The sequence below is a fragment of the Pipistrellus hanaki genome (assembly GCF_964339955.1).
Source record: "Pipistrellus hanaki genome assembly, chromosome: 2".
In the NCBI taxonomy this organism is placed as follows: domain Eukaryota; kingdom Metazoa; phylum Chordata; class Mammalia; order Chiroptera; family Vespertilionidae; genus Pipistrellus; species Pipistrellus hanaki.
Window position 1 is genome coordinate 199,956,222 of NC_140504.1, and position 19,187 is coordinate 199,975,408.

The 19,187-nt window shown below is 65.0% G+C and overlaps 2 protein-coding genes across 12 annotated transcripts; both read left to right on the forward strand.

Annotated features, from left to right (window-relative positions):
- Nucleotides 1-2,374: 2,374 nt before the first annotated feature.
- LOC311617676 (uncharacterized protein C1orf159) lies at nucleotides 2,375-8,834 on the forward strand. Of its 8 annotated transcripts, none has more exons than XM_084874276.1 (9): nucleotides 2,382-2,501; nucleotides 5,145-5,399; nucleotides 5,490-5,565; nucleotides 6,185-6,271; nucleotides 6,452-6,517; nucleotides 7,018-7,212; nucleotides 7,434-7,459; nucleotides 7,682-7,712; nucleotides 8,238-8,834. In XM_084874276.1, the coding sequence occupies exons 2-9, from the start codon at nucleotides 5,202-5,204 to the stop codon at nucleotides 8,333-8,335; spliced, it is 777 nt and encodes a 258-aa protein (XP_084730402.1). In that variant the 5' UTR covers nucleotides 2,382-2,501; nucleotides 5,145-5,201; the 3' UTR covers nucleotides 8,336-8,834. The 8 variants fall into 8 exon arrangements, with proteins under 8 accessions (XP_084730407.1, XP_084730404.1, XP_084730401.1 ...); XM_084874274.1 differs by having other exon boundaries at nucleotides 2,383-2,501; nucleotides 7,078-7,212; XM_084874279.1 differs by having other exon boundaries at nucleotides 2,385-2,501; nucleotides 5,145-5,364.
- A 479-nt stretch (nucleotides 8,835-9,313) lies between these two features.
- Nucleotides 9,314-15,001, forward strand: RNF223 (ring finger protein 223). Of its 4 annotated transcripts, none has more exons than XM_084874269.1 (4): nucleotides 9,314-11,417; nucleotides 12,213-12,402; nucleotides 13,619-13,857; nucleotides 13,912-15,001. In XM_084874269.1, the coding sequence occupies exons 1-4, from the start codon at nucleotides 11,389-11,391 to the stop codon at nucleotides 14,579-14,581; spliced, it is 1,128 nt and encodes a 375-aa protein (XP_084730395.1). In that variant the 5' UTR covers nucleotides 9,314-11,388; the 3' UTR covers nucleotides 14,582-15,001. The 4 variants fall into 4 exon arrangements, with proteins under 4 accessions (XP_084730395.1, XP_084730396.1, XP_084730394.1 ...); XM_084874270.1 differs by having other exon boundaries at nucleotides 13,619-13,767; nucleotides 13,885-15,001; XM_084874268.1 differs by having other exon boundaries at nucleotides 13,619-15,001.
- Nucleotides 15,002-19,187: the final 4,186 nt, after the last annotated feature.

The window sequence follows — 19,187 nt, forward strand, 5'->3', positions numbered from 1 at the left end:
ACCCGTGCCCAGTCCTCACCAAGCCTGCCCTTCCCTGAACACCACACCCTGGCCCGGCCCAGCCTCTGCAGGCTCAGTCCGTGCACCCGCAGCCTCCCGCCCCAGGCTTCTCCGGTGGCGCCTCAGGGAGCCCACACTCCGCTGCTGAGAGGCCCTGAGTGAAAGCGCCGCCCTCCGATGGTGAAAGAACAGATGGCGCTGGGGAGGGTCAGGCTGAAGCACAGCCTCGGAGGCCGGGACCCCTGCGTCCACGGGTCTCCAGGGGCGGCCAGGAGCTGGGCTCGGCTCCGCTCCGGGATCCGGAGAGTCACTCTGCGATGCTTGGCAGGCGCAGGAGGTGCCTCAGCAGACGGCAGAGCGAGAGCCGGAATGCAGCCGGGATGGGGCCCGGTTCCTCCTGCTCACGTGAGCGTCACATTCCCCGGCGTGACTGCGTTCTCGAGCGGCTTTACGTCACCGTCAGACACACATCCCGAAAACCCGCTGCCATCAGTGACCAGCTCATCCCGCCGCCCACGCCCACGTTCCTGTGGACGGGAGCAGGGTGCCATTCCGAGGCCAGACCTGGAGGCAGATCCTGCCAGAGGCCTGAGGGGAATCCTGGAACCATCCTCCGGCGTCCTAGCAGAGAAACCCAGCCCACGCTCACTCCAGCTGAGAAGTCACACCCCCTCTCCCTCCTGACCCGGCCCCTTTGCGTGGGAACACAGGTGCCCTGTGGCTGCTGAAAACTCTGGCATCCAGCTGGGGACGGTGTCCTGAGAGGAGAGGAGAACCCCCAGGCCTCGGCCAGATGGGCATCCCAGAGCCCAGGAGCCGGGGCAGGGGGTGTGGGCATGAGCAGGTGCCAGCTGTCCTGTGGCCCCGTGGTCTGGCACACCTGCAGCCCCTAGAGCTGACTGGCACCCACCTCTCACCCAGACGCCCTCAGGGATGCTGATGGAAACAGGGCGTCGTTCCAAGGCTGGATCGGGAGACCGTGTGGAGGCCTGAGGGGCATCCCGCTGGTGAGCACGCTGACTCACCGGAGGCCATCGCCCTGCACGGCATACTCAGTGGTGGCGTGCTGCTTTTTGTCGAGGGCGGCTCAGAGGCAGAGCCTGAGACCACACTCCCGAAGTTCCACCCGCTTTGGGGTCCTGTTGGGACAGAGCCAGTCCAGGGGGTCAGTCCTATCCCCTCGACCCCACTGCCTTGGGCCTGATTGGGGCGCACTCCCAGCCCCCTCCCCACCAGGAGTCCATGGGGTGGGGCTTGGGCAGAAGAGGAACCAGTCCAACCAGCTTGGCCAGCTCAGAGGAGCCCGGGTCACCGACTGCTCAGTCCTGTGGCTGCGGAGAGACCTGCAGAGCCTGTGGGACAGTCGTGCCCCGTGGCAGCCAAGCCACAGGTCTGCCCAGTCACCGGCCCAGACACCGCTCGCCAAGTGGCCCTTGAGGAAAACTGGTTCCGCCCAGGGACGCAGAGCAGCGCCTCTTTGGAGGACATCCCCGGGCACCCAGGGACCTGCCTGCCTGTTCTGGGGGCCACCTCCACCGCTAGGGAACAGGCTGAACACGAGAAGGGCAGTGGTCAGACTCACTGTCTTTTCTCCCAGAAGCTCCTTGGCACCCCCGTCCCCCGGGGGCGCTCTGCATGCCCAAGGGAAGTGTGACCAGGCACCGCGATATCCTGTTTGGTCCTGACCTCCGAGAGGCTCCACGTCACACTCACACACACACACCCGAGTGGCAGCGCTGCACCAGAGCCCCAGGACAGAGATTGCGTCTTGGGCTTCCCATCAGGAGCCCCACGTGGAGTAAACGTCCTGCCCAGCGTGGCCGGGACCCGCGGGGCCTCGCAGCCAAGCTGCGAAGGTCTGGGCTAGGGAGCCTCGGTTTTTGCAGGCGCCACTCGGAGGCAGTGAGCTGTCACCCAGGCGCTCGGCAGCGAAATGGGCTAATCCGCGTGCTTCCCCATCCATCAGACAATGGCCTCCGCACTCGGCCACGTGGCCCTGTGCTCAACGAGCCACACCTGCCGCCACTTTCTCCAGTGGAGCCGAGGGGCGGCCGGCGCCAGCGTCGCCTTCTATCCGCGCCCGTAACCGGGTCAGATCTGCACTTGGCGGCCCGCTGTTGTCCGGCCGCCGCCAGGCTTTCCGGTCTCCTAGCAACGCCAAGAGCGCCGGCGCGCGAGGCGTCCGGAGCGGTGAAGTTCTCCCCTCCACCTCCTCCCTCCCAGGCCCAGCACAGGGCCCGGAGGCCAGGACCCCTGCGCCCTACACTACACTTCCCAGGTCGCTCCGCGCGCGTCTCACAAAGCCTCGCGAGAATCCTGTACCGGAACCCACCTGGCGAGACTGGGCTCTTGCGAAGACCGCCGGGAAGTGTAGTTTGGGATTGGTAGTCTCGCGCCCTGGCACCCGGGCTGTGGTAGCGGGGAGACTACAAGTCCCAGGGTGCGTGGCGCGACCACCTGGAGGGCGGGGGGTACGAAAGAGGAACCCAAGGGGCGCCGGGGTGAGTGCAGGGCTGGGGGTGGGCGGGCGGCGGGGGCCGGGGGGCAGGTGGGGGGCGGGGGTCGAGGCGGCCTGGAGGCGCCGCCGCGCGGGCAGGGCGGTCTCGGGGCGGGGCTGGGCGCGGGCCGGGGACCGGACAAAGGACACGAGGGAGCCTCCGTAGCCAGACTTGGGACCCCGTCCCGAGCCCCCCGGGCCTCACGGCGCCCGCTGCGCCGGACCGTCCGGGATCCGCGGCCTCTTCCCCGGGGTTTCCGCGTTCATCGCCCCACAGCCTGGGCTTGGCCGAAACGTAGGTTTCGCCGTCGGTCACAGCCGAGCGTCGCCGCCTGAGGACGGAGTAGGTGTTTTAGCTCCGACGTGATGGAGACCAGGGAGTTCGGGTACGATTTTTACAGCATTTCAGGCAGCAGCGTCTGGTAAACGCAATTTCTGCCCGAAGCTGTTTGTGACCGAACTTGTAGCCGCCTTGTCCCATCGAATTCGCTTTTGTTCCGCGTGGTTCTCGGTGTCGCCTGTCCTTGGGGTGTCACCGCGCGGGCGGGGGTCCAGCGGGGTCCCACCGGCCTCGCTGTGTTCAGAAGCGGAGGAGGAGACAGCCGGGATGCGCAGAAAGCCCTTTTCCTGGCGGGCACACACCCACCTCCCCCCCACCCCCCATCCCTCCCTAAAGCACAGCGAAGGGCTGTCTGGGCAGGTGGTTCCGAGTGGCTGGTGCCTTTGATGGACACGCAGAGCCCTGGCCGGTGAACACCAGAGCGTGGGCAGCGCGGGCTCTGCCTTGTCACAGACCAAAACTTCAAACAGGGTCCTGCCCTGGCTGGTTTGGCTCAGCGGGTAGAGTGTCCGCCTGCGGACTGAAAGGTCCCAGTTCGATTTTCAGTCGGGCACCTGCTGCCTCCTGCACGACCCCTACTGGGGATCGATCTCTCTCTTCCTCCCTGAAATCAATAAAAAAACACATTTTAAAAACACTTGCTGATTGGTTTGAGAGAGAGAGAGGGAAAGAAAGAGAAACATCTATTTGCTCCACTTACTTCATTGGTTGCCTCTGGTATGTTCCCTGACCTGGATCAGACCTGCAGCCTTGTGTATGGGATGACGCTCTGGCCAGCTGAGCTCCCGGCCAGGCCCCGAACCTTTTCCCGTTCGTCCAGTCAAGCGTGTGCCAGCACTGTGTTCGCTCAGCACGTCGGGGTTTCAGATGGAGAAGCACGTGTTAGAGCGGCTCTTCACTCTGGCTCCCTTTGCTGGCTTAGCCGGCCAGCCAAACCCACGCGGGCGGTGACTTGCAGCCGTGAGAGAGGCAGGCCATCGCACCTGAAACACGCTGGACCACACGCTCCCCACGCCCCTTCAGCCTCAGGCCTGGAAAGCAGGGGGCGGAGGAGGGGTCCCCTGCTCTGGGTGGACACCCAGCAAAGCCTTCCTGTTGGGCATCCTGTGGGCATGGTCGTCCTGCCAGGACCCAGCCCCTGACCAGCTGACCAAAACCATCCCATTCCATTACCCTTCCTCCTGGCGTGTTTAGAATCGCCATGACCTGAAGACGGTTCTGAATTGAAACCGGTTTTCCGAAGGAAAATAAGAACTTGAAAGAACAAATAGTTCAGTTTAAATTCTCGCCAAATTTCTCTTGACCTTGTAGACATCCTTTTGCCCAGTTATTTGGCTTTGGGTCCAAAATAGAAAATGACTTGCATTTCGTCCGTGGTTTTGAGGTGTGACTCCCCTGCAGTGGCCGGCACAGGCTGTCGGACCAGTTTTGACCAGTGTGTCCGGCTGTGGAACTGTTTGCCGATGGTGCCAAGAAACAGCCCGTGGCCGGGATCTCCTGTGTGGCTGAATGTTTGTGCCCTGGACTCCCTAAGGCGAAGCCCTGGCCTGGGGGAGGCAGTTAGGGAGACTGGAGGGTGTGCCTGGCGGATCAGGGTGCAGGTCGAGGGGAGGCCCCTGTCCTGGCTCACCCACCCAGGAGAGGCCCAAGCACACAGCGTGAAGACCGCCTGCCTGTCAGGAAGGCCCCACAGCCTACTCTCCAGGCCCTGCTTTTCCCTGTGCGGAAGGAGGGCAGCGATCGGTTACTTGTGCACTGTGTTCCTAAAGCCGACATTCCTGCAAGAAAACACTCGCCTGCCGTGTGCCAGGCGATGGTGTTGGGGTCCCCCCTGGAAGTTGGCAGGAGTCTGCTAAAGCTTGTCTGCCTCACGGGTCGTGTGGGCCTGGCTGCATGAGGGACACAACAGCCTGGCTCTGAGTCCCCTGACAGGGAGGTCGGGTGTGAGTGTTGGGAGCTTTGCGGGAGCCTGGGCCTGGGTCCTGACCAAGGGTCCCTGACCAGCCTGTGTCTGCCCCAGAGGCACCCTCTCACCCAGCAGGTCCACGTCGGGTGGAGAGGCTCAAGACAGGGATTAGGGTTTTACCAGGACCAACAAGGGATGGACGGCCAAGCCCTGCCTGCACTCCTGTGCAGACGGCTCATCACTCTTTCTGCCAGCCCTCCTCCCTCGGGAAGCTGTGGGGGAGGGAGCCATCCAAACCCAGTCCAGGGGACCCTGAGCACCGGAGGCCGAGGCCCGGGCCTGGTCAGACTCCATGTGACCCGTGACCAGCCGTAGGCCTCACCTGGCACCTTGATTTGCAGGCCTCAGACCTGGCCGTGAGCCTCCTGACCGCAGAGCGCCAGGCTGCAAGGAGCTGGATGTCTGCAGCTCGCGTCCTGCGGGGCCAGGCCAGGTCCCCCGCCCGGCAGCCCCGCGCCCTTCTCCGCTGCGGACCCTGCGCTCTGGGCCATGGCGCTCCAGCGCGCCGTCCTCCTGGCCGGCCTCCTGGTGGAAGTTGCCAGCAAGTCCTCAGACAGCGCGGTGGGTGCCCTGCCCTGTGGCCTGGGTGCCAGGAAGTGAGGTTGTAGCCTGCGGCCCAGCCCCCTCTGGAGGTGAGCCATTCTCCGGGGTCTCTGGTCTGGGAACTGACCGGCCTTCCCCTCCAGGGCCAGCAGTCCCAGTGCTGTGTGGACGTGGTGGACACCAACACCACCTGCCCCGGCGCAGGCCTGTGTGGCCCAGGTGAGCATCTGGCCTGAGCCTCACAGCTCTCACAGCCGTGAGGGCAGCAGGCTGCAGACCGGGGGGTCAGAGGGCACGGCACAGGAGGCTCCCCATGCAAGCCTCCTTCCTGGCGTGGCCACCTCCTCGCGGCTGGTGGGCAGGGCTCCTGGGGAGACTGGTGCTGAGCAGCCGGAGGTGTGGGAGGCGAGAGGCCGGCTCTGCCCCCAGGGAGGCGCATGTGGAGCATGTTTGCCCGGCCTCCGTGCTCAGTGCTGAGGACGTGAAGAACATTCAGGGTGAAGGATACAATCCTGGCCTTAAGGGTGCAGCTGGCAAGACGGGCTGCCCACCGGGCACTGGCCGGGCAGAGCTGGTTGCTGGTGGCAGCTGGCAGGTGTGGGGGGGTTGGACGATGTGGGACCCGACGGAGGGGCAGGGCAGCGGAGGCCACACCTGGCGGAGAGGGGTGCAGCGGTCCAGGCCCTGTGGGGTGGCCTGAGCCTGGCGGTCAGGGCTGTGCTGTAGAGGCCCGGCCTCTGCTGCCACCCGACCTCCAGACGGGAACGGACTGGCAGGCGCCAGCGGGCGCGAGCTGCCAGGGTTTGCCCGGGGCCTCCTCACTGCCTCTGTCGCACAGGCTGCTTCAGGCGCTGGAACGCGGACGGGAGCGCCAGCTGCGTGCGGTGCAGGAATGGAACCCACAGCAGCTCCGAGTGCAGAGGCCGTAGGTCGCCCCTCCCCGGCCCCTCCCCGCACCCATCTGGCCCGCTCTCCCCGAGGCCTCGGCTCGCCCGGACCCCTCTCCCCATCCCTCTGCCTCCCGGTCACACCCGCGCCCCTGTGGGCTGTACCGGGCTCCAGGGCTCCACCCCGCGGGTCCGCACTGACAGGTGTGCCCCCACAGTGGCTGGCCAGGGCGAGCAGTCCCCCGCCAACAGGAGCACAGGGATGCCTGGGCGACCGAGTCCTGGTGAGTGCGCCGGCCCCCAGGCTCGAGCAGGGCCTGCCCACGGGGCGTGGGGAGGGGCCATCGTCGGACCCAGTCCCACTGCCGACCCGACCATGGTGCTGGCCAAGCAGGGCCATGTCCACGTCAGGGCCAGGGGCTGCCGGTGGGCATGGCCAGGGCCTCCCCGTGCACCCTGACGGTCCCAGCAGGGGGAGCCCTGAGAGCCATGTCCGCCCTCTGCCGCACTCCCAGCCCGCCAGGTCCCTTGTCCGTGTGACCGGACGTGTGTTCTCGGAGGCGGAGGACAGACGCCCAGGTCCCGTGCTGTCCCTGACTGCTAAGACGGGGGGCTCTGCAGGTGCAGACACTGCAGCCAGACAAGGGCCCTCAGCTCTGGGGTCCCGGGGCGGGCACAGGACCCCCCTCTTACCTGATGCCCACTGAGCTTTCCTGAGTGGCGTGCGCTGCCCTGGCCTCGAGGCTGGCGGCCCCGGGCAGCCACTCAGGTGCCCCTCCCCCAGGCCCGCCCGCGCCCCCGGGGCCCAGTGTGGAAGGAAGGGCTGAGGGGGCCTTGCCTGCAGGGGGCCCTCGCGTGGCAGCCTCTCTCTTCCTGGGGACCTTCCTCGTCAGCTCGGGCCTCATCCTCGCCGTGGCCGGCTTCTTCTACCTCAAGCGCAGCAGTAAGCTGCCCCGGCTCTGCTACGGGAGGAACAGAGGTGCGTCCTCGCCCCCAGCCCCCGCCCCAGCCCCGACCCCGGGCAGGGCACGGGTGGCTGCTGAAGGGAAGGTGGGCTCGCCTGGGCCACCACCCGCGTGCAGGTGGGAAATGTGGCCTTAAGGCCAGGTGAGGGCACGGCTGACAGATGTGGGGCCCACAGCCCCCGGGGGAGGGGCACAGGCTGAGGGGCCCCCGGTGATACCTGTGCTCCTCCCGCAGCCCCCGCCCTGCAGCCCAGCGAAGCCGTAAGTCACCCCGGTGGGCCGAGTGCCCTCCCATCTGTGCCTGTACCCGTCCCCGCTTCTGACCCGAGTCTGTCCCCGCGTCTGTCCCCATGTCTGTCCCGTGTCTGTCCCCGTGTCTGTCCCGAGTCTGTCCCCGCGTCTGTCCCCGCGTCTGTCCCCGTGTCTGTCCCGTGTCTGTCCCTCAGCGCGGCAGCCCCAGTCTCACTGTCCTCTCCTCTCAAGGCCGCGATGATCCCCCCGCCGCAGTCCTCAGGTACGTCAGCGCTCACGTCTGCCGGCTGTGGATCGCTGCCTCCGGCCACAGGGGAAGCGGGACCTGACTCAGTGGCCTCACAGCCTCCACCCCTGGCGGCTCCGACGGCCAGGCCTCCCTTATCAGCCGGGCTCCCGTGCCCTGTGCCCTCCGTTTGGTTTCTGAGACTCTGAGTCTGGGGGGGGGGGGGGAAGGAGCAGGAGGGGGAGAAGAGGGGAGGGGGAGGGGGAGGGGAAGCGAGGGGAGGAGGGAGGAGGGAGGAGGGAGAGGAGGAGGAACCCCGCATGGGGCCTCGGGTCACCCCGCCTCCTGGGTTGGCCCTTTGCCAAGTCCCTGCTCTGCCCGAGGCCTGGGCTTTCACTGCTGGGTCAGGCGTGTCCTGCCTCTGCGCGGGGGTGCCAGTGGGGCCTGCCCCCCCCTCCCCCGGCCCCACGCTGACCCACCTGCCCCTGCGCGGGGTGCCAGTGGGGCCTGCCCCCCCCCCCCCCCCGGCCCCACGCTGACCCACCTGCCCCTGCGTTTCAGTGCGAAAGCCGCGCTACGTCCGGCGGGAGCGGCCCTCGGACCGGGACGCGGGCCCCGCTGCCGTCTCCTTGGTGGAGGCCCGGGTCAGCAACGTCTGAGAGGCGCACCTCACTCTGCACCGCCCGCCCGCCACGGAGGCCGCCCAGGGCAGCTGTGCCCCCCAGGCCTCGACAGGCCTGGACTGGCCCAGCTCCGCTCTCAGCCCCAGCGGCAGGCGCGGCGTGGCCCCCGGCCAGCTTCCTGCGTGCTGAGTCCTGCCCGCGGCCGCTCAGCGTCACTGACCACAGCAGGCGTCCCCGAGACTGGCTGGGAGCCGGGCTGGGGGGTCTGGGCCTCAGGAGAGACGGAGGCACCGCAGGCTGCTCCCTGCTGCAGCGCCGGCCAGACGCTCTGCCTGCGGAGCCGTGTCAGCACCTCCGGAGGCAGTGAGGCCAGGGCCACTGGGTGTTCCGGCCGGTGTCGGATGGGACCGGTCCCGAGGCCGAGGCACCTACAGGGCTGTCCTGGCCGACCCCCAGCCCATGGCCCCTGGTTCCAGGAGTTGCAGGTGTTTGCTGGTTTCCAGCCAACTTCGGACTCTTTTTAAGCAAAAACTCATTTGTAGGAAAGTCTGTTCCCCACCCAGAGCCCAGCCTTTGGGCTCCATCCCCCCAGGACACACGTGCCTGCAGCGCTGGGCTCAGCCCAGCCCCAGGGATGTCCTCCGAGCCCCCTTCGCCCGGACGCTGCCTGGGCGTCTGGTCCCGTGACCGGCGGAGGGAGGCGGCTGCTCCGGAGGAAGGAGTGTCGTGGCCACTTCCCGCGCTGGGCTCGGCGCCGGCCGCAGCCCAGTTTCTTCTTCAGTGTCCGTCCCCGTCTGCGGCCGGAGGAGGGCCCGTGTGGTCGCCTCCCGAGCCCTCGGCTGGGGAAGCCGTCCAGCGTCCAGATTCGAGCTTGTCTTCCCGCCCAGCAGCCGAGAGCAGGGAGCCAGCGCAGACCTGGTCCAATAAACGTCCTTCTGCACCACAGGCCCCTCTGTGCTGCGCCGGCTGAGACCCATCCAGCTGCTGCCCCTCGCGGGGACAGGGCGTGGGGAGAGCCCACGTAGCCCCACCATCGGCGTTTCTCCGGCGAAGGGGCTTTTCCCAGCTCCCGGGCAGGCAGGACCCCTCGGCTGCGATGGGCACGCTGCGGCTGCTGCTTAGAGGGTTTTCTGTAGCAGGAGCAGCTGGTGGGCAGCGTGGGAGCCACGGGTGGCCAGGGGCCCCTGCACAGGACACCCATGGGCGCAGGAGGCGTGCCCAGTGGGCAGTGCCAGCTGGAGGAGCTGGTGAGCAGGGGACATGGATGTGTGCAGCAGGTGGCTAGCCACGGGGAGTCAGGGCTTCACCCCAGAGCTGGCCTGACAGCCTGGCCCAGCCCATGTCCACTGTTGCCTGTGCTGGGACACCCCGTCTGAGGTTTATGGCTCTTGGGGGGATGTCTGCTGGGCTGGGGAGGCGAGGGGTGCACAGCAGGGGCTGCAGGCAGGCTCCCAGGCCTCTGTCCTTTGTTCTGGGGATGGTGCTGGGGAACTGCCTGCCCGCCCGTGGCCAGCAGCCGCCCCAGGGCCAGGCCCTGGCAGGCAGGCCACCCGGTCCTTGAGCTGCGGTCTGCCCGCCGCCAGCAGGGAGGGAGCCTGGCCAGACTGAACCAGTGGCGGGTGGGGCCTAGTACCCGTCCTGGAGGAGGAGGGAAGGCGGGCATAGCTGGGATCCTGGGTGCCGGGGGGGGGGGGGGGGAGTGTCCCGGGGTGCCACGTGGAGGTGCTGGTCGCCCCCTTTGCCCACAGCAGCCCCAACAGCTTCTCCACTCCACGGCTGGGGTGGGGAGACCAGGTCAGGGTTCCCGGCTGCTCATGGGCCATGGGGAAGGAGGAGGAGCCCGCCAGCCGGGGTGGGGTGGGGGACACACCAGGACAGCTCATGCCCTCTGCTCCCATGTCGGCACCAGGCCAGGCTGGTAACGGGGACAAACAGGAAGCCACCGTGTTCGACCAGGACAGCAGGTCTGGCCGGCCAGGCCCTGGAGGAGGGAGGCCCTCCCCCACCCGCCACCTCTTCCCGCCCAGAAGCCCAGGGTCCCCTCAGCCCTCTCCACACCCTCCCCAGCCCCAGCCCCACACCGGGCTCCTTTCCCCTGACCTGTGAGCCTGGGGGTGGGGGGCACCCTGGCCCCAGATAGCACAGGTGGTGTTGCTGGACTCGCCAGCCCATGACCCTGAGCCCCCAGGCCAGACAGCAGGGGCTGGGCACCAGAGGGGAGAGTGTGGGGGCTGGCAGGGCAGGTGGTCTGAGTGGGGGCTGCACTGCCCCTCCTGTCTCCAGCCCTCAGCCCTCACCTGGACTCCAGGCCCTCACACGGGCCACAATGGGGGTGATTTCTGGGTCACAGCTCAGGCCAAAGCAGGCGGGTGGGCACCATGCCCATGTCATGAGGGGCTGGGTCTCCCCGATGCCCCAGGAGGTGAGGTGGTTGGGGGTGCGCCCTGGAGTCACAGCTGCATCTCATTCATTCACCCAGAACTAGGAGACTCCCTGAGAGCCAACAGGGGTCAGAGGTCAGCATGAGACCACCTGTAGCAGTTGGGAGGCGGGGCTCAGGGCTTGACTGGGTGGGGCCTGAGGAGGAGGTGTGAAGGCAGAGGGCCCAGCCAGGGGCCCAGAGAGAGCTGCAAGGTGGGGGCCATGAGGGCCTCACCCATCAGCAGCCATGCTCCCCTCCGAAGGTCCATGCACCTGCACACGGGAACACGCTGTCGCTCAGCCAGGCTAACGTGCTGGGTGTGCGTGTCCATGTGTGTGTATGTGTGTGTGTGTGTGTCCCTCCCCCCGGTCCCCACACAGGACACGTGGGGCCTCACACACCTACAGCCATGGCTGCTCCAGGTCTGGCCCTGCCTCCTGCCACACCACGGCACATTCCTGGGGCCTTCCGCTCCCCTCGCCTCTGGCCCCTGACTGGCCCCTGAGGAGCCCGGTCACCTCGGAGCTGGGATGTTCCCAGGGGCCTCAGGTTCTCGGAGCAGAGGGACCAGGACCAGGACACTTCCCGTCTCTTGTCAGCAGCAGGGGGCCCAGGTCCTGAGTCCAGGCCGGTGTGCACTGTTCTCGGCCGAGGGGGGGCAACCTGCATGACCCCAGGGGCTGGGGGCGGTGTCAGGTATGGGTACATCGGGGCACGGGTGGGGGAGGGGTGCAGTCTGTGCCACTGGGTAAACCCTGGCCCCTCAGCCCAGCCCCCAGGCCCCAGCCGGCCCCGAGGTCTGCAGGACCCCATGCTGACCGGCTGAAACTGCTCCCATCCCAGAAGGACTTCCAGACCCCTGGTGGGTCGGGGGCTTCCTTGGGCTCCAGGGTCCCACATGTGTAACCAGGGTGCTCGCAGCAGTCACCCCAAACCAGTCCTGTGACCCTCCTGGTCCCTGAGGCACCCTTACCTTTGACCCCACTCCTTGGGAGTGCTCCCAGCCCTGACCTCTCACCCAGTCCCTGGACCCAAAGGCTGTGGGGGCGGGAACAGGGGCAGCAGAATCCCAGGTCTGGGGAGCCATGCGTGTGAACATTGGGGTGACACACGTATGGACACACATGTCAGCAGTCGTGTACATGAGGTGGGGGACAGGAATGAGGGCTGTGGAGGGGACATCAGTGAGATCACAGGGTGTAAGGACCTGGGCTGAGGTGCAGAGTGGAGGGCTGGGAGGCCTAGGGCTGCTCCAGGCACCACTCCCAGACCTGTCCAGGCTGTGGAGGCCTGAGTGACCGCTGTGCACCTCACCCTCTGCGCCCAGCTCACCAGGCAGAGGACGGGAGGCCAGCCAATCCCGAGGCCGAGGCCACGCCCCCGGCCAGCATGACCTGAGTCCATAAATACACCTGCCGGGGCCCAGCCCAAGGACTCACACCTGCTCGGCACGCACACTGGGACACGCAACCCCTGCCCTCCACCTGCCAGGAACACGCAGAGGCGCACCTGCCAGCCCAGCCGCCGAGACAGCTGCGACCGCCGAGGAGGAACACCTGCGTGTGGAGCCCAGGCTGGGCCCGGCCGGAGAGCACTGCCTGAGCAGAACGAGGAGCCGCGGAGGCTGGCCCTGGCCGGCCAGGAGCACCATGGCCCGGCCCCGCTGACCCCCGGCCGCCAGGTAAGGCCCCTCAGCTGGCTCTCACCTCTCACCGGGGCCGGCTCGGGGTGGGGCAGCTCCTGGGGTGGGGCCTCCGTGCCAAGGAACCGGTTATGTGGGCTTGCCAGCCGGGGGGGTGGGGGCGGGCAGCCAGTCCCCCAGACCTGGCCGCGGCCACGGCCTGACCCGCAGACACCCTGTCCCCAGGGCACGGGGACCTCCCGTGCTGGGATGCGGGCACTCGTGACATCACAGTGACGCACCCCGACTCAGGCTCGGTCACGGGACAGCCATGGGGAGCCTTCATGCATGTCACCCTGGAGTCATCCCCCCACTGACAGCACGTCATGGTCCGGCCGCCCCGGGGGCCTCCTGAGCTCCACGGGGCCAGGGATGGGGTCTTCCCAAGGCACTGGCCGCCTCTGTCCACCAGGTGGAGACCTAGGCCCAGGGGAGGGGCGGGTGCAGCACTGGGCAGGCTCCTGTCAGCAGGCTGGCCACCCGAGCCCGGCCCGGAGACAGGCAGGGTCCCATGGGAATGGGATGGGACAGGAGGAGGCAGCCGTGTGCCGGGCCGAGGACAGAGGCCTGTGTATCCTCCCCTCGAGTCCCAAGGGCTGACTCAGGCCCCTGCCACCAGCAGACGGGCTGGCCCTTTGGGTTTGGGGCACGGCTGGGACACAAACCTTCCCCGGGCCACCAGTCCACCCTGCTCAGGCCTCTCCATCCCCCATAGGCCGGCTTGGCTCAGCCCCAGGCCCAGTGCTGACCTCCCCAGCCAGGCCTGGCACCCAGCCACGTGCCTACACTGGGATCCGTGTCAAACCCACTTCACTGACCCAGAGCCCAGGCCCGCTGCCAGGTGACCTGGCTGAGTCCCCCACCCTCCAAGCTGCCTTTTCTGCTCGTGGCTGTGACATCCCATGACCTGGCCCGGCCTGGCGGAGCCCAGATGGGAATGGTCACTCCACCTCTGCCGGGCGCCCAGCCAGGGCAGGGCCAGCCTGAGGCATCCCCCTGGCACTCAGCACGGCACCCTGTGCACATGGCATCCGTCCGCAGACCCATCCGGCTGCCTGCCCCAGCCTCGGCGTGAGGTGCTGGAGGGGGTAGGACAGGGTGCAGGTGGCACCCACAGGTGGGCAGTGTCCTTCCTGGGCCAAGGGGAGAGGGACAGGCTGACCTCTCAGGAAGGGGCAGCCTGGGGTCACTCACAGTCTCTCTCTTTGTCCCACAGCTCTTAGCCATGTCGTCTCACCAGCAGGTGTGGCATACGGCCACACTGCCCCCACGCCTGGGCAGCCCCACAGCCCCCCTGCCCAGGTCCCCCGGCTCCGTCAGCGACCCAAGGTCCCCCACCACCCCCAGCTCGGTCAGCGGCCCCAGGTCCCCCGGCTCCGTCAGCGACCCGAGGTCCCCCACCACCCCCAGCTCGGTCAGCGGCCTGAGGTCCCCCAGCTCGGTCAGCAGCCCGAGGTCCCCCGGCTCGGTCAGTGGCCTGAGGTCCCCTGGCTCGGTCAGCGGCCTGAGGTCCCCCACCACCCCCGGCTCAGAGAAGGTGGCCTCCCCACTGGAGTGCTCCATCTGCTTCTCCGGCTACGATAACATCTTCAAGACGCCCAAGGAGCTGTCCTGCACCCATGTCTTCTGCTTGGAGTGCCTGGCACGGCTGGCGGCCGCCCAGCCGGCCGGCCGGCCGGGCGGTGAGGCTGTGCCCTGCCCGTTCTGCCGGCAGCCCACCGCCGTGCCCGCCGACGGGGCCCCCGCGCTGCGCACCAGCCGCCAGCTGCAGGCCAAGATGCCGGCGCACCTGCGGCGGGAGGAGCCGGTGTGGCTGGAGGGCACCAAGCTGTGCTGCTGCCTCCCCCCCTCCGCGCCCGGCCTGGCCACCCCCGGCTTCGTGTGTGTGGACGTGGGCCTGAGCAAGCCGCCCGAGCCCGCCGCGCCCGCCCCCAGCCCCAGCCCCAGCGGCCGCCCCCGGGGCCGCCTGGCCCGCTGCTGGGCGCGCTGCGGGGACTGGAAGCGCATGGCGCTCATCTCGGCCCTGCTGCTGGCACTCTTCTGCGTGGTGCTCTGGCCCGTGCAGTGTGCCCTCCGGACCGGGAGCCTGCACTGCCTGACCCGGCCGCCCGCCATCGCCGCGCCCACCACCGTCAGCTACCCAGCCACCTTCCCTCTCGGGCCGCTGGCCGACGAGTAGCTGTCCATGCCCATGGGGGACCCAGCCCACAGCGGAGGGAGGGGTGCGGCGGCCGCTGGGAATCAGTCCCAAGTCCCCACAGGAGCCCTAACATCTCTGGGGACCCCAATGGCTCACCTGACCCCACTCGGGGGCTGGATCCTGATGGCTCCCCAAAGCCTCCAGAACAATGGGCTCCCGTGAGCCCGAGACCACCCCTACCTCCCGGTGTGGAGCCCGAGGCCCAGCCCACCGCCTGGCCAGGCCCCGTACGCGCTGTGAATCGCCCACAGAGGCAGCCCCTGTGAGAAGGGAGGGGCCTCACCCTCACGGTCACATTTCACACGGCTCCTTCCCCAGGCGGGGCCGGCCCTCCCTGGGGTGGGGGCGCTGAGCCTGCCCCCGGAACTGTACGTTTGTAAATAAATTATTTTGTATCCACATCTGGGAAGGTCCTTGCCTGTGCGCCCTCCTCCCTGTCCCACTGACCCCCCGCCCACGGTCCAGCCCTCCCCAGAGAGCCTCAGTCCAGAGGACACGCCCCGGCTCCCACTCCAGCAGTCCCTAGGGCAGGGGGCCCCAGCCTCCGGTACAACTCCGTCTCCTCCGTGCGGAGGGGCTGGGCAGTGCGGGTCTCGGCTGCCCGCCAGGACCCTGAGCTCCCCAGGACCCTGAGCTCCCCAAGGGAGGTGGGAGGTCCCAGAAGCACCTGGGACGGGGGAGCCGGGCCCGGTCCAGAGCTCCCTCCTCCTGAGCCGCCGTCATACTGGACTGAAACCCAAGAAGTCAGGGCCCTACGATCCTGCGGGAAGCCTGACTGGGGTGCTGCAGAACCCCTGAACCCCAGGAACCGAGGGTCACGGGAGCACAGAAGCAGAGGTGCAGATGTGTGTCCAACAGTCCACATACCACAGTCCCCCTCCGGGGCCTGGCTGGTAACGGGACAAGCCCGGCCAGGCGCCCCCCTCCCCCCGCCCGGGGTTTGCTCTCAGCCCCAGGAACCCTGCACCACCAGGTTGGCATGGCCACGAGAGGCCCGGCCGGTTATGGCTCAGCATGCTCACCCCTCACCCCAAAGCCCTGGACTTCCTGCTGCACCCAGCTGAGCCTCGGGGGGGTGGGGACCCCAGAGAAGATGGCCTCGTGGGGGCCAGAACACCACCTTCCCCGGCCCCCAATCACAGCACAAGAACAGCGTTGTACTGGGAACACACGGAGCACAGACCACTGGGGTGGGTGGTGCCCGTGACCACAGACCGCATGACAGTGACACTGCTCCCAGTCAGCACGCACACACACCAGTCAGCTACGTGCACGGAGCCTCGCCCTCATCACGGGCAGGGCCAGGCATGAGAGGTTGTACATGTGGTCATATGAGCATCTCACACATTCAACAAGTATTTATCCATGTGTGACTGCAATGGAATGGCCTGAGCTCCGACCACTGCAGGCAGGGCTGAGGGGAGGCTCTGGAGGCAGGGGTCGTGTGCAGGGGGCAGGGGTCGTGTGCAGGAGGCAGGGGTCGTGTGCAGGAGGCAGGGGTCGTGTGCAGGGGGCAGGGGTTGTGTGCAGGAGGCAGGGGTCGTGTGCAGGGGGCAGGGGTCGTGTGCAGGGGGCAGGGGTCGTGTGCAGGGGGCAGGGGTCGTGTGCAGGGGGCAGGGGTCGTGTGCAGAAGGCAGGGGTTGTGTGCATGGAAGATACAGGGGAGCCGGCACAAGCACAACTGGCCACCAGCTCACTGATCACGTGTGTCACACATGCAGGCTGACACTCAAGCATGTGGAGCACAGGGTTGCACATGGTCACTCCCTGCTATGCAGGTGGTCACTGGTGGCCTCTCACCCTGAGAGACAAGACACAGCCCTGAAACCCTGCCCCGCCCCTCACCCAGGAGTCCCAGAAGGGCCAGGACACCAGGATCTCCCAACTGCCCGCCCCGGGTCCAGTGTCCAGGTCTCACGGGCAGGCTCCTGGACAAGCTCCAGGCTGCTGCCCTGCTTTTTTTTTTTTTTTTTTTTTTTTTAGAGAGAGAGAGAATAAGAGAGAGAAGAGAGAGAGGAGAGGAGAGAGGAGAGAGAGAGGAGAGAGAATAAGAGAGAGAGAGAGGAGAGAGAGAGAGAGGGAGAGAGAGAGAGAGAGAGAGAGAGAGAGAGAGAGAGAGAGAGGAGGGGAGAGAGAGAGAGAGAGAGAGAGAGAGAGAGAGAGAGAGAGAGAGGAGGGAGAGAGAGAGAGAGAGAGAGAGAGAGAGAGAGAGAGAGAGAGAGAGAGAGAGAGATGGAGGGGCAGAGACAGAGAAACTGTGTGAGTGAAAGCCAGCATCCGTCGCTGCCTCCTGCTCGCCCCTCGGTGATGGAGCCACACGGTCGTTAACTGTTTGAAGTGAGTGGTGGTGCATTATCTGCCCCCGAGTGGGATCCAACAGCAGCTGTTTGGTGCAGGGGACGAGCCCAGCCACCTGAGCTCACCCACGGGCAGCCAGTCCTCCTCAGGGGCTCAGCTCCCGGGGCGCGGGCGTGGCCCCCTTACCGCCACCGGAGTCTCTAGTCCGCAGCCGGACACCCGGTTCTGTGGGTGTTTGCGCCCATGCCCTAGTTGTGTCCGCAGCCTCCTGGCGGGGACCCCGCCCTGCCCCCCGCCGGACCCAGGTCGGGCCAGCTCTCCGGTGCTCCCACGCATGCCACAGGCGCTTGGAGCACCCTCGGGCTCCGCGGAGGGCTCACCCTGGGAGGTGGGGTGCGGCTCACCATGGCGATGCCCACGCAGGTGCTGCCACCCGCACTTCAAAACACGAAGAAGTGGAAAGTGGGGTCTCTGAATGGTCTGCCTCAAAACAAGAAAAGTTCTATTGGGACGGTACCCACAAATTACCTGAAAGATGGGGAAATGGGTAGCTAGCGATGGACATTACTTTGAATAAAACATTTCTCTTGAAATTATCGTGTTTTCTTTGATTATAAAATCCGAATCATTAAATGGTTAAAAATGTGGATTAATCATCAACCGATTAATAGTGCAGATTAACTATTAATCAGTTAATAATGTGGATTAACCACCAACTGGTTAATAATTCGGATTAACCATTAACTGGTTAGTAGTTCAATTTAACTTTTAACTGGTTAAAAATGTGGATTTTATAAGCAAAGAAAACACGATAATTTCAAGAGAAACATCAAAAGTGCTTTATTCAAAGTAATGTCCACCGCTAGCTACCCATTTCCCCCATCTTTCAGGTAATTTGTGGGTACCGTCCCAATAGAATTTTTCTTGTTTTGAGGCAGACCATTCAGAGACCCCATTTCCCACTTCTTTGTAACTTTTGAAGTGCTGCTCAGACAGGCCGTGTGCCGTCGATCGGAACAAGTGGTCATCTGAAGGAGCAGGGTCTGGTGAATACGGCGGGTGGGTTCATACTTCCCAACAAGATCTTTCAACGTGTCTCTAACTGGTTTTGAAGTGTGTGATGGTGCGTCATCATGAAGCAAAATTACTTTGCTGTGTCTTCTGGAACATTCTGGTCGTTTTACGATCAAAGTGTGGTTCAGATTGATTATTTGTTGTCAGTATTGATTAGTATTAATGGTTTCACCTGGTCTGAGAAGCTCATAACACACCACACCTTCCTGATCCCACCAAACACAGAGCATTGTCTTCTTTCCGAAGCAATCTGGCCTTGCAGTCGATGTTGATGGTTGACCTGGATCAACCCATGATTTTGTGCGTTTGGGATTCTCAAAATAAGTCCACTTTTCATCGCCAGTCACAATTCGATGCAAAAAAGTCTTTTATGCCGTTGAAGCAACATTTTATTGATGACTTTTTGGTTTTTCATTTGTCTTTCGTTCAGTGGATGTGGCACCCATTTTCCTTTCTTTAAAATCTTTCCCATTGCTTATAAATGACTGGAATTTGTTTGCTGAGCAACGTTTAATCTTTCTGCAAGTTGTTTTTGAGTTAGACACGCATCTTCATCCAATAATGCTTGTCATTGTTGGTCTTCAAATGTTTTCAGTTGACCTGGATGTTCTTTGTCTTTCACATCAAAATCATCAATTATAAAGCGTTTAAACCAGCGTTCACAAGTATCTTGAGATGGAGCATGTTCACCATAAGCTTCCCGAGGTATTCAGCAGCACTTTTCTTCAAAATGTAGTGAATTAAAACCTCCCGCAGATGTTCTTTTTTGGCTCGAAATTCAACACTTTTAAGCGTAAAACTTGTGATGTGAACACCTTCAGCAAATTTGACATGAAGTTTTGAAGCTTGTTGTCGATACAACAAAATAGCACACTTAACAAATCGCATATATGTCAACATATGTATAACTCCATGTATTAAAAAATCCGCATCATTAACCTGTGCACCCCGGAGTGCTTCACTGTGCGTGGCGGCCCCTCCGGGGCAGGCCGGGGCAGGCCGCAGGGTGAGAGCCGGTGTGGCTGTGACCCCGAGAGAGGGGGCGGGCCTCATGGGATAAACCGGGAGGAGAAAGCCAAGGCCAGAAGGAGTGGTCAGCAGGGCCATGGCCGAGCAGGAGGGGTTGGGAGGACCAGACGGGGTTCCGGGCTCCGGAGGCCCTCCCCACCCCCAGAGCTTCCTGAGCCTCAGAAGCAGGCTGGGCCAGCTGCCG